The following is an 18,456-nucleotide window of genomic DNA, read 5'->3' on the forward strand; positions in this document are numbered from 1 at the left end:
TATACGGTGTGGCCCAGGGCTGCTTATCTGGGCTTCAAAATGCCTCCGACTATAAAGAAATATCAGTGCAGCCTTCAGACAAACCATCACAGCGGTTGTTTTTGTCTTATTTCTCGGACTTGTTGTGAGAGAAAATGTGACCTCGTGATGCCCGAAGCAGTTTGTGGGAGCGTTCAAGTGTGACCGCTTGAGCTCAGGAGTTAATCACTGGATATATTTTAGAAATGTATCCTTTTTCCCCTCCGTGGCCCATCCCAAATGTTCTATGCAGAATACCAAAACAGACTCACAAAAGCATGATATTATGTAAATCCCACCAATGCACATTAATTATGAACATTGTTTTCCATGTAAAAAATATGGCACAACATCAGAGAATATTTAAAATGTCTGTAACAAGAGGTCAGTATGTATTAAGCTGTGCTCCATCTACACTACAATTTGTATCACTTTGCACTTGTCCAGTTGACGCAGCAGTGAAGTGGCTGCACAACTCCCAACAGAATAACTTCCGTTTGTGAGTTCAGGGCAGCAGACATCTTTTTGTGTTCAACACTCTTGTCTTTTAAATGAAACTGCAAATTGCTGTGTGACACTGAAGTACTCAGTCATTCCATGAAATTACTTGGAAAAAACATTTGGGCAATTTAAGTTAATTCACTGAATGTTGTTGTCAGTTTCTGAGTTTTTCAAAAAAGCATTTTGTATTTTGAGCTAATTTAAACTGGAATTTACTTTAAATCATTTGGGTGACATTTGGAATTTAAAAAGATGTTGCTGTGCAGTTTGAAGATGAATTAAAAGTAGTAGCATTAGATTGTTTTATTTACGTGATTGCTTCTTAATTGAATTGCAAGTGATCTTCCCTATACTCCCAGAATATGGGGGAGCAGAACATGTGGGGACAACAATAGATAAAATCCTTTGGAGATTATGGTTTAATATTTGGTTTATTCTATCTATAAACATTTGACACATTTCTCTTTTAAACTCTCCCTTTGGCAGCCTGGATTACACAAGTTAATCTGTGCATCTCTAAAACATTATCCTGCATTTGTGCGATGTGTGTTCATGGCAGATTCACTTCTCGTGTCAAACTTGCTCTGCCTGGGAGATTAAGGTTGTGTGCGGGGGTTTACTGGAAGTGCTCAAAGAAGCTGCTCAAAAAAGGCTGAGGGCTACACCAGGATCCATTCAAGGATTACATCCTCATATCTCCTCCCATCTTGAGTATTGAAAACCATGCGGGATGTTCAGTGACTTGCAAAAGCCATTTCATAGCCGAGGTGTTTGTTGCTATCTGTCTGTTGGTTTGGGGCTGTAACCAGCAGAAATAATGCTGAACAGGCGTATTAAACCGGTGAGAGGTCCTGCAGAGGCTCCTTGTGCAGTCATTTGAGACGTTTGGTGAGTATTCTGCCAATATTGTTGTTACAAGTAGAGCTGTTCCGATATGAAAACACGTCCTTCAAACAACTGTATGTTCAAGTTTCTTGACAAGAACACATCATTACAAAACTATAATTCTCTTCCCCCAATAGTCTACTAAATAAAGCTGGAACTCACGATAATGTTAGTAAGCTCCTTTGACGTTAGCCGTTAGCTGCGTTATTTAGCCAACCAGGAGTGTGTTGCCCATTGGTTGCTAACAGCTAATTCTAGCTAGCTCTTCTGCCGATTTCAACATGGACTTGCTTTTCAAAATGAAGCATTATAAAGGGGAACAAATAGTGTGTTCTGCACATGTGCAGTATAGATCGGGCAGTAAGTGAATTGGGATGGTGCTGGCCATTCCATGATACTGAGAATACATGACTGAAAGGGACATTTCATTGACTCATTTTTAGTCGCCGTTTTCTTCATGCGAGATCCTTTTCGTATATGTCTCTAATCCCTTAGCAGTTATGAAACTCCAGGAGGAGAAGCAGCCTGTGTTACCATTAAGTTTTTAGATTAAATCTTACAGTGATTAGATAACCAACCATTATATGGCTGCGGCAAATGAATTTCCCCGGTGTCATGTCATGTCAGCCAACTGTGGGCTGCAGATATTAGCTGGAGTCAAACCTGCTCCTGAATTAAACGACTAAACTCATCCGGCCTCTGAAACATAGTCACTGTAAAAGTATAAAGAAAAAGAATCTAAGAATGCCAAACTCTGCACTCCCCAAAAAAATGACCCTAAAACCAGAAGTACCCTAAAAGCTTTTCGGCAGACAAAAGAAGACACTCATGCGCTTCTACAGTAAAAGCAAATGGTGAATCCTCCATAAAATAACCTTTTCTGTGCTGGCCCCTGTCTGCAGTAGAAAATATAACTGTCACTCATCACATTTGAGTGTGATGTGTAAGTATGGCAGCCGGGGCTGTTAAGCTTGTGTCAAATGAAAGCACGCTTAAGGGACTGCGGACTGGCATTTATACGTTAGGCAAATAGAAAATCCAACATGAAAATGAGCTTTTCTAACGGAAAAAAAATAAAAATAGCTAAGCGTTTGTGCACATATGATACTGAGAGATAAATATCTCATAAATGATAGCAGCTCACATGGCAGGTGTACTATTTTTCAGCTTTTTTTTTTCCTCTTCTCCCAGCAGACCTTCAGAATTGAGCAATCTCTGCCTGCTAAAGCACAATTTGGATTAGCAAAAGCCCCACTGATAGGTCAGCTTAGCCCGTAATGGAGCAGCTTAGGCCTTGTCTGCATGATTATAACATTCTTAGCAGCCGATTTGCATGCATCCAGATGTTACAGTACAAACATCTCTGCCTCCTTTTAAGCCCGACACAAATTTAGATCACAGGGACATGAAATGATGCACTTTTAAAATATCTCTATATGATGTGTTTTGACAAAAGACCTGATTGTATCTGTACTGCTGTTTCTAATAAATGTCTGAATCAATCTTCCGTAGCTGTGAACGATTTCAAGCAAAACACATTTATTTGCCACATTTACTTTATGCCACAAGTTATGGTGTTGGACATGATTTTGCAGAATCAAAGCATCATAATGTCAAAATTGTTGCCTACTTTAGATACACCAGACATTTCAGCTGTGACACACTGGCATATGAAGAATGTCTTTTTAGTTAATTGACATTTAGCGGCTCAGTTGTTTTGTTCGCACTTTGCTTTTGAATTGCCATAAATCCTTGTCCAGAAGCTATATTTCTCAAACCTTTCACTTGTAAATTATTTTCAGCAGCTCAGATTGTGGCTGCGTTTTTAAATAAGAGCTCCCTCTGGACTCTGATGATAAAGTGAATTATCCCTCATCTAACACATACCAGTGTGTATGTGTGTGTAAACCTTAGTGCATTCACCTACACTGAGGATCCAAGGGTGTATTGTTAATAAAAATACATAGTGATGCTCGGCAGCATTCTCAGCACAATCGATAAACAGGCAGAACGACCCAAGACAAAGCATACAGAAGGATGGGGGGTTTGTTGTTGTTGTTATTTGGGAAGGATTGATATGTAATGTTGTGTCGGATAAGTTTCATTCAAAAGGTGTTCAATACAAAAGTCAGAAAATATATCTATTGCCTCTACATGGCTCTCTTAACATAGCGATGGTTGAGCCGGCGGCTCACAGCTAACGTTTCTAACAGTGCAAACAACAACAACAACAACAACAGTGCTGACAGAGCTAATGTTTACCTGAGGGGGGACAGGAGGGTTGGTGCAACCGTTGCACAACGACGCTGTCCGTCTGGACCGCCGTATGAGCGCAGTGCAGAGCTGCGGCCGTGAGCTAACCAGTGTGGCACACTCGCATGCACTAACATGTACTAAGAGCACGCACGGTCCGCCCGGCCAACACACACAGAGATGCTCGGATAACAACCCTCACAGAGGGAAAGTGACTCTATTCTCTGCTGCAGGTAGACATTACTCCACTGTATCCTTACATTACAAATAGTGGTTTGCTGCTATAGTAATGCTCTGAATGTCATTTAGAGAACCTTTAAAGATAATTCGAATACCAAACTAGGCAAAAAATGTACTGAAAGCTCCTGAATTCAGGAAGCTCCTTCTGAAATCGGCACAGCAGTCGCCTGATGTCAGCTTCACCCCATTTTAGCCTTCCGCCATTGTATCCCAAGGACCCATTTTCATCCCTCGTCTCTGAATCGCTACAACCAACATTAATATTTTACAGTGAGTACCGAGGTGGGCCAACCTGACCAGATGACCTGCCATGGCAGCTGAAAAGAATTTAACTTGTGACACAGCGTTTGATTGGTATTTAAGGTGCCTTTGCAGCGTATACGTGAGAGATCTTTGGGCTGAGGGAGTTGGTTAATGTCTCATATAAAGGTAATGGATTTACTTCATGCCTCCTCTCTTTTTGTCTGTCGGGAGAAATTGTGGAGGATTTCCAAATGCAAAGATGACATGTTCTCAAGCACACGTAAGTGGGAGATATTCCAAATATGTATCTATAAATGACACATGTATCTGGAGCCCAGATAGTATTCAAAAGCCTCCTGAGCTCAGTGAGGATCCCATTACCAGGAATAACAGTCTGACAATTCACTGACAGTATCAACATGCTATGCAGGAACTTATCACACGCGGTTCACACCATGTTTCAAATGATATACAGTGTTTACAAAGAGCTATCAGGACAGGATCATAAATATTATGGTGACCTAAAATCTCAGACACACAAAGACAGCAGCAGGCTGCCACACTCACCCACTTGAAGCATCTCACATAGCCCTCCTCAAGAGAATGTTTGTCACATTTAACTGCTGACCAGCTGCAGCTGCAAACTGCTGACCAAACACTTCACATATACATTTAGATTTTTTTTAAAAGCTCATTTTAAAAGCACTATTTAAATGGTGAGATCAATGCACATTCAACTGCTGTTCCATATCAATGCGGTGCTGCAGTGTCCATTTAAACAAGGGGTCAAACGCGAGTCACAAGGCTTTGCTGCTGCAGAGGAAATTACACTTACATTACACTTTTCTTCAGTTATGACTCCACCTGCTGTAAAAGCAATCCTAATAGAAAATGGTAAAAAAAAAATTCCACTTGAAAAGAGCATTAAGGGACACTGTAGATAAAGGCCTATAGTGTTAATAGTGAGGTAACAGATCATTAGAGTCATCCAAGGCTCTTTTACTTTCTCTGTTCACACAATCTAATCACAATCTGACCTCGTCTTCTCCGGCTCAGGATGGAGGGAAGAAAGTTACATCGTGCTAGAGGTACTTCTCAACACTGTTGAGGTCGGACATTCATCCACTGAGGAATTCAAACAGAAAACCGAAGGCTGGAGACTTGATATAGACGGAATCTTGAATCTTAATGTATTCCATTTCAGTGGGAATTCAAAGTGGCTTCAAGTTGGCTAAGTTAGCTAACTCTTTCCGGCTGATCATTATAGGAATATTTCAGGCCTGTGGATGAAATGTGTCTTTGTCATCTTCATTTCCTTTCTCATTTTAAATCATGACAAAGTAGAAGACTCCCACACCATTTATCCCTGTGAGATTCCTGCTGAGCTTGAAGAATGGTGAGGGTGCAAGCTTTTCCCTGTTATAGAGAGCAAAACTATTCATTTATATCTTAACTAGCAACTTTAACTAAACTTCATTTATTAAAGAGGTCAAATCATTTTGTTTTGAAAAGGGGAGATTGTGATTTAAAATCTCACAGATTTCTATGTCATCGTGTGTGCGTTCATGACAACATAGCAAATTATAAACACAGCTTATTAACAATCAACATTGTTCAGATTTTTAAGTTCAATGTGCAGTTTAGGGAAGTGGTTTAATTATGTGTAACATGGAGGTTTCAGCCCATTTTCATTCCCAGTGCGACAAATTCAGACGCTTTCTGACGCCCCTCAGTGTTTGATGCCGAAGCATACGGCCCCCTTTAGCGTCTGTATGAGACGCACCACGCTTTTAAACAACTACAATGTAAACCCATCTGCGTCATTATCAGACACTCAGAGAAGATGCTCCGTAGTATAAAGACTGAAAAATCCCATGCATGGTGAGAGGGTGAGGCGGTGGTTAGTTCAAACAAACAGAGGGCGTCCTGCACACAGGTCTCCTGTGAGACTATTTGGAGCGTCATAGTTTGACCAAAGCAACCCAGTGCGTTAGAAAGTGACGCCAAAGGGGACCAAGAGTCAGTATCTGAAGTAGTTCATACTTTTCTCAAATACTATTGGTCAATAACAAATCAATCAAAGTGTAGTTTGTAGAAGGGGAGTTGTGCCTGTCTGTAATCAACAGACGGAAGCACCGTTACTACGCAACCAAATGCTTGGGAACGCATGCACGCCGCGACGGCGTCGCTCTCCTTTTTGAACGGACCTTCAGCCTATTTTGCACAATTGATTTACACTCATTCCTCTTGCTATAGCTTTACATGGTGTTTGTAGACTAACAAAAGCATTTAAGAAAAAAATAAGGATATGCAAATAGTCAACGAAGAGTCTAGCTTCCCTTGGGGAAACGTGTAAATCGCATAAGGTTGATAAAATATGTAGAGGCAGCTGTAGTATTGCTGCTCTCTGGGCAGACCGAGACCGACGCTGACATTTCACCAGTTTTATTGCACACATTACCTAATTGTCTTGAGATATGAGAAATGGCAAATGTAACAAGTTTGCCTGCTGTCATTTGTAGCCTGATATTTTGCGAGTTACCTTCAATTTCCATAAAAAGGAGAAAACCACCGAAGTCTTCGTTCTGTCTTTATTATAGGCGCCAATGTGGCTGCACACCAATGAAGAGTTTGTGCAGCCTCCTCCTTTGTGGTGTCACACTGACCTACAGCTCCATAATGAAATGGAGAAAAATGGAGAAAAAAGTAACTGTGATAGGTTATTTCCTGGAAAGGTTCATGTTCAGGTGTTAAACAGATAGTGCCGCCAAAAAAATAACCTCTTGGATACAAAAAAAGGGAAAGACAGACAACCTTTCAACAGACCTCAGGGCAACATATGGGCAGAATCAGGTATCCAACAGTCCGTAATAAATCATAATCAAAATTAAACAAAAATCAGTTTTGCTCTCTATTGCACAGACTGAAATCAGACACAGATGCCGTTTCATTTGGTGTCTTTAATGACCGGTTTTATTCCATTTGTTTCTGATGATAGCTTCAGCCATATGGCGTTGCTCTGATGGAAAGCAGGTTTTATCTTCTGCAGCCACTTGTTTATTCCACTCAGTAATTGATGCCCTTCAATCATCTTGTCAGACGCTGCATCGCTGCAGGCTTGGTGCACAGTGTGCGATTGGGAACTGGGAAGCTCATATTTTGAGATTAAACTTGATGATTTTACACCTGCTGTCTGCCAATCACCTCACATGAAACCACTTAATGCAAATGTGCCTTAAAACCTCATGAATATGTCATGTACTAAATGAGCAGATGATGAGAATTTATGTATAAAAAAAGTTTCCTCTGCGGTCAACTTCAGTGAAATGAATGCATCCTAAAGCGCTGGCCATTTAGCTCAGACAAGGAAATCTATCATGTTCAAACTGTCATATTAATTGGTTCTGCTTAACTGAGCCGGATCTGCAACATTTCCAGGATGTAAATTTCAGCCTTTGACTCTGACGTGTTCAGGTGTGACTTCCAATTACATTTGACCAGTTTGTGCTTTTCTTTGAAAAAATACACATTTTGAAAGGGTTCATACTGTTAAGATCTAAGGATGAATGAAACGTGATTTGTTGTCTAAAGGTGCAACATGGAAAATGAGGCCAGAATTATAGTTAAAAACATTCAGAAAATGAACAAAAGAATATGAAGAAGTAACAGTTCTCAGCAAGGCTTCGTGTAATACCACTTGTTCCTAGAGAGGCGATGTTGAGTCACTGTAGCGACCAATCCGCCCTCAGTCCAGAGAGCGAGGAAACATTTATTCATCAAAGCTTGTAAATTCATGAAGTTATCCTCTGGCAACGCTGATATAAAGTCCGGTTCGATAGCCTGAAGAAAATCAAAACCCTGAGTCGCCCACCTGGGCTCGGTGCCACTTTGGATTAAACACACTAACAAAACACACAAACCATGCAGACCAGGGTTAGTGCCACAAACATACTGACGCAAAACTTGAAGATTATAAGATAGAAGAGTTATTTTGTGTGGCTCTTAAAGTGTCAGCAGTTTGTTGAATTAATATATATATATATATATATATATATATATATAGTAGTAACGGTGAAATGCTGCCCCCTATGTATTTGGAGCAGGTGGCCTTAAACACTGCATCTTTAATATAGATACATGTCAAACCATTCACAGGATATTTAGGTTAACTGTAATACAAGAAATAAATAAATAAAAAGCACATTAGATGCCATTTTCTATTTAACAGACTACTAACGTTCTCTTCTCACTCTGTCTTCCAAACTAAATCAATAAATGACACTTATTCTATGTATGTTTGCTGCTGCTGCAGAGCTGGAACAAACACATCACAACTGCTTGTTTTTGTAGTGGCAACATCAACAACATTGCATATTGAGGGCAATTGTGATGAAATTGAATGAGCTCTCATCAGCTCATCCAAAAAGGAAAATACACAAACAAGCAGAGAACAATAAAAGAAGAGAATCATCTTTCAGACTGCTGCTGTGGTATCACAGCACAGATGAGCCATTATGTAAGAACTTTATTTTTGGTTTAGTTTGTACTGTAGATTTTGTTCTGGGCTTGTGAGGAGACATCAGTGCCTTTTTATAGCCAATGTTAAAACTAGACACTGAAATTGAAAAAGCAATATCCTCCGAGTTTGTGATGTGAGGTAAGATTACTTCCATTTTCTCCCTGGACTTTAAAACAGTTAAAAATAGACTCATTTTCCAGCTCATATCCACTGTTTTGGACTAATGATGCGAGGCACTACAGCATAGCAAACATCCCCATAGTCACCGCCTTTTATTTCATGATGTTTTATGTCCAAAGTGTATCTGAACACAGCTTCAGAACTCAGCGATGCAGACTGGTGATGTGGGGAGAGGAGTACCTGGCTCACTCACTGTTGGAAGTGGGACGGTCTTTAGGGAGATCTCAGGAAGAGAGTCGGGAATACGGTTTTGATCAGGACCAGCTGTCACTTCTGTCCTCAGCTTTTCGGTTGAAACTCAGTCCTACAGAAGTAGAGTAGGGAGGCTGTGTTGTGTTTTAATTAGTCTCACCATTTGTTCCTGCCATTCAACAGACATGGTTTGCTTGTCCCGATAACCAACTTTACTCAGGAGAGACCAACTATCATGATGTAGATTCATTTAATTGTGGCGGGGTGATTCGTCTTAAATCCCACCAAGCTGTTGTATTTGATTACTGAGAAGGTGTGTTCTTGTAGGTGAGATGATGGACTCAAAGGTATGTTGTCGGTGATCCATTAAGGTCCCTGGTAATGGAGGTGAAAGCAGAATACTGAGGCACAATGTATGACAACAGAGATCAGAATGTAAAACATATGTTGGTCGCAAAGGAGTTGCTTAATAGGAGTTTAAGACTCAGCCAATCAGACGCAAGACAATGTTGATGTTTTATCTGATTTGATTGACAGTGACCAAACAACCCACCAACTACCGTCAGATTGTGATTCATACAATACTGATTGGTGCACAGCAGTAAGTGACATCACCTTTGTCCAACTGCTGCGCCACACACACACACACACTTCAGATCAGTGAAAAGAGCAAGCAGAAAAAATAAATATACATGAGAAGAAATAAATACTGTTTTTACAGTAGCCCAGAATGGACAAACTCAAGATTGGCTGTAGCAAGAGTCTTTTGGTTTCTAACGTTACCTGAATGCCACTGTTGTTCTCTGACATCCTTGTGAAACTGCAATAAAGTGAGCCTCAGAGTCTCACTTCCATTTCTCTTAAAATAGTGTCATTATGGTAAAAATTGCTTCTGAGGGAGGTGAACGGCGCTGACATGGTTTTGCTATCTGCAAGCTCACATTACCGCAGTCTTGGAAAGGTAGAAGTGAGCGGAGGGGTATTTGCAATCTGCAACCCCACCTAACCCGATGCCACCAAATCCGACACGCTGTCCCTTTAAGGCAGGGGTCTCAAACTCATTTTCACTCTGGGGCCACATCAGCATCAGGGTCGCCCTCAAAGGGCCGGTTGTAAATGTAAGACTGTAAATGTAACTTCTCCTAACATATTGGTAAATAACTGTCTCTGCATTTGATTATTGTTTATTCAAGTTTTAAAATATTGTACATGCAGTTATATAAATATAAAAATATATTTAAGCACATTTCTGTTATAACTTAAATCCTTTTAATTTAGGGTTAAGAAACCCACATTACTCCATCAAACTTTTAAAGAAAATAGCAAATACAAATATCAAACAAGTTATTACAATAACTTTATTCAATGCTTAAAATCCTTTCAAGGGTGCGTTTGCACAATCCCACATGAAGTATTTCATGTGTTGTAAAGCCACGTTTAAAGTAGTCTTCAATGTACTCGCAATACATTTCCATGTCAAATACATAACCAGCCAAAGAGCTGCTTCTATGACTGTGTGTTTAAGTATCTCATAATTATGACTTTCTATCTCGGAATTATGACTATGGGGATATTTTTATTATCAAGTCTAACTTTTAATAATTTATTTTTTTATTTAATTATTTTAATTTATTTTTTTTGCTGGTGGATTCTCGGGCCACATGAAATGACGTGGCGGGCCGGATTGAGTGTCAAGGGGACAGACAGGTCCAATGTATAAAGTAGAGAAACATAGTGTGTCTACTGCTGAGTCTACTATGAATAATACGCAGTAGTCATATGGTTTCCAGAAATGAGGACACATCATACAAGACAACATTCATGTGAAATCACAATTGAACCTTCGGTAGGTCTATTTATATTAGATGAGTACATCCAGTGGATAGCTTCAAGGCAAGGAAAGGATCCTTCCACTACTCTCAGGCTGAAAGGTCAGATTCAGGTTGAGAAAAACAAACCAAACCAAACTCTCCACCATTACTCCAGCCTGATCTGATCACTGGGAATGGCAGCGTACTCTGTATTTGTTTTCCTCCTGCAAAGCTGCACCTTAACCGTTACAAAACAATGCCTCCCACTCCATAACAGACCCTCTAAGACCCTCTGCTCTGGCCTGTAGGCTTGTTTTTTTTCCATGTGTGCCAAACATGTATGCATCCACTTGTTGAGAGCCGAGTGAAGAATGAGTCATTTGACCGACCGCTCTTTTCTTTCTTTTTCTCCTCCACCTCTCAGTAAACCAATGTCTTTGTTCTTTGTACTGCTGTAATCACAAACATGTCACTCAGAGTGTAATAATGGGATTATTCATTGCAAACTGACCACAGTATCTCTCACTTCAAATGTCCTGGCTGACTGTTGTTGATGAATAGCCGCTTACACCCTGGATTGATATTTGAAAGCAGACTCAGAGTAACGCCTGAATACAAATGCCTTTCGTTATCCTCCCTATTGTCTGCCTGCACTCTCAGTTAAGGCGCTGGTTTACTGGGAAAATGCCAGCGTTTTCAGAAAACACTTGTCCATAAAATGACTCCAGCTTTCATCTATAATCACCGCTTTTATAAAATGTATACGATATATAATATCTATCTTCTGCAAAGGGCAAAGACTCCTGATTGACAGTGACCAAACAACCCACCAACTACCGTCAGATTTTGATTCATATAGAACCGATGCACAGCAGTAAGTGACATCACCTTTGTCCAACTGCGCCCCCCCCCACACACACACACACTTCAAATCAATGAAAAGAGCAAGCAGAAAAGAAAAAAAAAAGCATCATGAGAATAAATAAGTTCTAACTTTGACGGACAACCTCAAAGACTCCTGCACGTCCCACCAGAGAGATTACTCTCTGTCTCAATATTGACAGAAAACAAAATGACACGTTTCTACTGTATGAATCACACCTCAATATTATCACGGGATTTTTTTAAGGAGTTAATCAGTGGATCACAGAAGTCTGCCCACATCACTGGCACCGTCTCCAGACTGTGCTCTCCGAGGACTCAAGAGCTTATTATGAGCCGACTCTTTTAGAATAATTGATTGTATTTGACATGACATGTAGGAAGCTGGGATTGATACTCCGCAGCAGAGCCCTGATCAATCCAAATGAGAGACTGGGGGAGCTTTTATTTCTCTGCCAGAGTTTATTAGAAGCAACTCGGTTTCTCTGGAGAAACTCTCGGACCCATTAGTGTCCGGGAATGTAAATTAGCGTGATCCCTCACCTCATCATGCCTGGAAATATTCCCCGTACACTAGTTTGACAGAACATAATGAAACATTGAGTTGAATGCCGGGCCATGTTCCAGAGCACTTTTGCGGTAGGCGTTAAGGCATGAAAGATGTGCTGTGATTCGGTATACTGCACTTCCTGGATGATGAATCAACCTTTGGAGACGACTGCGCATCCTTCAGATCTGAATTTCCTGTGGAATGGGTGTGAAATGGATTTCCTCCCCAAGTTAAACTGCACAACCCCAATACAACTGGAGTGATGTAGTTTAAAAGGTGGATTTTCTGTTTTTAGTATGCATTTCTTTACATTAAATTGATCTAGTTGCAAGGGATTTTCTTTTTACGAATTCCAGAACTGTAATATTGTGAGACTTCGTTCAGCCGTTTTCCAAGGAAATGTAACGACTAAACCTGTTCAGAGACGTATCAAAGAGTCCGTCTGTATGCATCTACCACATCTCTCAAAGCAACAACGGTAATTCCTTTGTATGCCTCTCACTGTAGAGACCATTAAAAGTTGCTCTAAGTGTGAGAGGCCTGTATCTTTCCCCTTCTGTTTTCAAATGTAAATAAAACCTTGCACATGAGTAGAAAAGCAAGAAAGTAAATGCTGGGGTGGTGTGTGTGCTCAGTCTGAAGCAGTAAACAGCAGATGGTTCGCAGGGCCTCTTTAGCGCTATGGATTTAATTTACCTACCCACCTGAATGACCTGTGTCGAGCTGCGCAGCTGATATGGAGAAGAAAAAAAAAAAAGAAAGAAGCGTCAACAGTTTGCTCTTGTTTACTCCGGTTCCACAAGACTGCAAGGCCAGAGGAGTCGTTTGCACGGAGAAATTAGCTTGTTTATCAGCATTTTGATTTCCGTCCCGCTTCGTTGTCCCACTGACATTTTGAGACGTACATGATCCATGACTGATTCCCAATCAAAATGTATTTGGCTTGTGCAGTTTTCATTGTGGCATAATTAAATGGGTGATGATTAGCTGTCGAGCACATGTGGACGATAGCTTGTTTTGTTTACGCCTTCGAAAAGGTAACCTTGAACATTGCACATCTGTCCTGTCGGTTGGACCTGCTCCAAAGATGCACATCACATAACCAGTAAGACGCCGCAGCTCAGGTCCATACACTAGGATATCGGCTGTTTCAAGGTGATTTGCTGTGGTGCATTTCTTTATTACCATAAATGGTTGAGTTTGCACCCTCGGACCACCTACTGTACTTCAGAGTTGAGTTAAACTGCAGACAGAGCTTAAGTCCTTGAAAGGTTACAAAAATCTTTAGCCATTCATTACTGTAAGGGAGGAAGTGTGGAAAGTGATGAAAACTAATACTCTTTCTAGTCACTATGCTATCAGTTGATATGTTTAATATCCCATTACAGGCCCAGAAGTAACCACAGTTCTCTGATGTCAAGAGACAAACACAATCCAGAGGGAAATTACCCATCAGGAAGGCAATACTGTTACTGAGATGCAATTACCAGGCCACTTGTGAGACTTTCAGCCCAGTATCCATGGGTGCATGTGTGTGTGTGTGTGTGTGTGTCTGAGGGTGGTCGATATGTGCAGAACAGCTCTTGTGTTTTGCAGAGTAAATTGGATTCTTTGCTGGGGAACAGTTAATTTAGAATATGTCCAAGATGCAAATGATTGATGTGACTATATCGTTACAACTGTAGGTTTATAGTGCAGGGTAGCCTTGTGGGGGAAAAGAAATATTACATCGAGAAAGAAATAGCTTTCATCCCAGAGTTATGGAATTGTGGAAATATTTTTTTCGGACCCAACTCTGCTACTCTCCAGATGGAATAATTAGGATTTTTGAGTTGGCTGTTCACACATTAATTTCGAAGCTAACATTACTTACTTTGGGGAAAAACTGTATTTATGCTGTGATTTAGTGTAACTTCATCATATTGTGGATCTTCTGTGCTCATATTTGTTAGTAGTGAAAAATACAGCGTGTCTTACAGAGGATTTAATGTACCAATTTAGCGCTGAATCGCATAGCCTGAAAACAAAGACAACAGCACAGATTGGAATGAACATCAGTGTAAACATTTGATAAGGATTGGCTGAAGGCGAATGCTATGCTTTATTATTGATACAAAAATAGAAAGTGTGCAGAAACAAGACTGGCTCTTGTGCGTATTGTATACTCGGCATCGTATCCTTCAACTCATCCTCACAAACCCAGTTGAACGTAATATTTGTGGCGATTGGCAAATGGCTTCGCATGGAGATGAATTTCTCAAGTCGGGGACATTTCTATTGTACTACAAATTATCACCTTGATTCTGATAATGAATCACTGCTGCCTTCAATGAACAGCCCCGAACCTTAAACGCAGCACAGAGAGGAGAAGCGGAGCCTCCACCCATTGCAGGGGAAGTGCATGTGCATACGAAACTGCCTTTTCAGAGCGTGAGCCGTGCATGCATAATAAATGTATGACAAAACAATACCCCAGGCACCCGATTATTAATGATATGCAGCGAACTCATTATTAAAGTTCCAAAACAGCTCCTGGAGTAACACAGATGGAGTCAATTAAGCAATGAGCATACTTGCTTGCCTGCCGTTTCATCTTCTTTCTTTTATCTCTTGCCTATTACTCCATGGATGTAATTAGCTGTATGTTTCTCCTCACAACATAACGTCCAGTGTTAATAACAGCTATTTTCACTTGTGATTTCAGATAATGTACTGCTTAATAAATGTACCAAATTAGCTCGAGCTGTGTCCTTGGGTATTTCATTTGCACTGCAAGAGGTGTTGAGGAAAATATTGTGCTTAGCTGACTTTTCTCTCTCTCTCTCTCTCTTCCCCTGTTTGTGCTCCCAGAGACCTGATGCCTCAAACGCTGGAAGGGCAGATCACCATGGAGAAAACGCCCAGCTACTTTGTGACTAACCATGCCCCGAAGCGCATCCACTCCATGGCACGGGACATCAAGCTTATTATAGTGGTGCGTAATCCTGTCACTAGAGCCATTTCAGACTACACACAGACTTTATCCAAGAAGCCCGAGATCCCCACCTTTGAGGTTCTGGCTTTTAAGAACCGGACGCTGGGTCTTATAGACGCCTCATGGAGTGCGTTGCGTATTGGAATATACGCGCTCCACTTGGAGAGCTGGATGCAGTATTTCCCTCTCTCCCAAATGCACTTTGTCAGCGGCGAGAGGCTCATTGTGGATCCCGCGGGCGAGATGGCCAAAGTGCAGGACTTCTTGGGGCTCAAACGGATCGTCACAGACAAACACTTTTACTTCAATAAAACGAAAGGATTTCCGTGTCTGAAGAAGCCGGAGGACAGCAGCACTCCCAGATGCCTCGGCAAGTCTAAAGGGAGAACTCACCCGAAAATCGACCCGGACGTGATTCGGCGGCTTCACAAGTTCTACAAACCCTTTAACATGATGTTCTACCAAATGACCGGCCAGAACTTTGAATGGGAGCTGGAGGAGGACAGTGAATCTCGTAGCTCTCAGGACTAGCGGACTGCGGCATTGGCACGGCGCAGCCACACCACCAGCCTTCTTCAATAAAACTACTATTGTCTCGCTTCGTCTTCAGAGAGAGTGCTCGAGCACGCCAATCAATCATGGCCGTCTTTGCAGTGTCTGTATCCATTAGCAAGAGTTTACCGACATGCTTTTTCTCTCCCTTCAATACTAATGTTGTTGATGATGGCAAATCATTATTGTAAATACTAAACATAAAATATATTTATATTTGTGAAAAGGAGATGATTTATTCCTTTTGTTTTTAAAGCATAGAGCTGATATAAAAAAAATCATGTTGACTATGGCAATGCATGCGATAAGTTAAGTGTCCTTACCTCATGAGCCCTAAGGCTAAACTGTCTGTTTCTTATCCCCTTACTTTCCTGCAGTTGCCCTCACGCCCACTCACCAGCGTTACAGAAGGATACTCTGTTTCAATGGCTAAGGCCATAACTTGCTCTGTTTTATGTCTTCTCACATTGTCCTGCTGCTTTAGAAGAGAGAGAAAAGAGAAGAAATGATAGAAATGGAGTACAATAATCCTTTGACATGTGCTCATCTTTTCAGTTGTCCATATTCTGAGTGGAGACAATCCTGCTTTTGTCAGTCTAAGTTTACCAAAGTGTTAATTTACTCAGTGTTCTGGTTGCTCTGCACTCATTAATTGCACACATATTCAATGAGAGAGCTGCTGCCATCATTCAATAATTGGATTGTTTCACTGCATAGTTGAACATTAGCATACTGATGGCCATGCACTCAGACGTGGTGCAGTATCGGTGATTTTGGCATAATTTGACCAATAAATCCATGTACTACAAATGTCAAGGGTTGGCTGTGGATCAAAGTATTCTGCATCTTGACAAAAACAATTCTCCAGTCGCCAAAAACACACCCAAAATATCAATCAGTACTCGGCTGTTTGCCTTGCGAGTCTCCTGTTGTCGCAGTAACACATGTCAAAGGGGACTGAGCGGAAGTTTGTTAACAAACATCTGCTGCGACGCGCTCTTCTGTCGTTAGAGATTAATGGCGTGTTAAATAAACCGCTGCCGCTGGAACAAAGTCAATGTCAGAGAGAATTTGCTTGTCAAGGAAAGGCTACATACATGCCCAGGTAAATTACCAAGCCATTACTGTATGTACTTAACTTGAATGAGATGATGTGTGGCGGGGAAATGTGCTGTCATCAGAGGTTGACTTGTGAACAGCAGGACTAATTGAGCAGATGCTTGTGTCGAAAATAACAGGGTTTTGCTGTGAAATACTCTTTTACTCATGCAATGAAATAACACTGACCCATCATATTTCTTCATTCTTTTTTTTTAAATTTGCATTTCTTGCAGTGTGTCTGTCTGTTGTCTCTGGACTTTTCATCAATCGAGACAATCAATTCAGCCAATGAGTCAATAAATACAGTCTGCTACACATCACTAGTTGCTCCAGCTATGATGCATTGCTCTGTTAATCCTCCCTGTTCTCTGGCCACGGATGGCTGGATTGGTTCACTCTCCGCAGACCTCTCTGTCACCCTGGGGAGGCCGGCACCAGTAGCTACTTACACAGAGCAATTGATTCAATCAAAGTAAGCACTATACTGCCCTTTGTAGTGCCAAGCTTGAACACTTACCTCAGACTCTCACTATCCCAGAGTCACAACTTCCACTTTGAGGCTTTTCTTTTGCAGCCATCCTTTGGTGTTTTCTGAAAATCTCTGTCTTTCTGCACTTTTATCTCCTCTCTTTCTCGCTCCACACGATCCATCCTCTGAGCTGCTATGGCATGGCGGGAAGCCGTTTCCCAAACAGTGCAGCATTCTGACATAATCGGTACTGAAACAAGCTAATCGTATCATTGAAAAACCCACTATTTAAGTGCTTGTCCACAAAACATGTATCTGGAGTGCCTACTAGGAACACTGAAAAATAAGAACAACCAGTCAGTTTTTTGCAGGCTAGATTAGAAAATGTGATTCAACCATTGACAACTTAAAATATGGATTTAAGCTCCGTGACGTCACCCATAGCTTTCTGAAGAGCATCTGTGAAGCTCAAAGTGGGTTGCCATCTTGGCAGTGACGGCACAGCCCGACTACATGCTAATCCAAAAATGGGCTAAGAGGCGTATCGTTGTTGGAGCTGAGGCGGTCCATGCTGACGTAACTGATCGGAATGCTAGTGGCCATGCCCTCAATTGTGCGTATAAGGCTCCGACAATAACTTAAACATATACAACAGTAGTAATGAACTTTGGCTATAGAGACCAAGTATTTCAGACAGAAGGTGAATACAGGTATATTCCCGCAGACAGTTTGATAAGAATGTTTTTTTATTAAAAGCTGGTAATGTCATTATAGAAACACAAAACACGGTTTCCCCGAGCTTTAGAAAATGTTTAATCCACCTTTCAAACAAGACAGTACCTCCCACTCAGTGTAGAGATTCTCAAAGGAATCCACAGTAGACACCCTACAGTCTTAACAGGACAGATGAGGAATCCATTTTCCCTTCTATGAATGTGCCCTCCTGCTGTCATTTGTATTTCCAGGATCACACGCATGAGGGAATTCCTCTCCGAAGTTAAAACTTGGATCCAACCGCTCATTAACAGACACTCTTACACACACACACCTCTTTCTTGCTTTAGGTACAGGCGAAGAACTGCGATA

General features: G+C 41.1%; 1 protein-coding gene across 1 annotated transcript in view; it reads left to right on the top strand.

The window, feature by feature from the left end:
• Nucleotides 1-15,779, top strand: part of hs3st4 (heparan sulfate (glucosamine) 3-O-sulfotransferase 4) — a 68,307-nt gene extending 52,528 nt beyond the window's left edge. Inside the window, exon 2 of the mRNA XM_076086399.1 lies at nucleotides 15,125-15,779. Within this exon, the coding sequence (XP_075942514.1) occupies nucleotides 15,125-15,779 (655 nt within the window). The remainder of the gene's footprint in view (nucleotides 1-15,124) is intronic.
• Nucleotides 15,780-18,456: the final 2,677 nt, after the last annotated feature.

This window comes from Anarhichas minor, unplaced genomic scaffold, assembly GCF_050575085.1.
Source record: "Anarhichas minor isolate MPS153535 unplaced genomic scaffold, ASM5057508v1 ptg000007l, whole genome shotgun sequence".
Taxonomy (NCBI): Eukaryota; Metazoa; Chordata; class Actinopteri; order Perciformes; family Anarhichadidae; genus Anarhichas; species Anarhichas minor.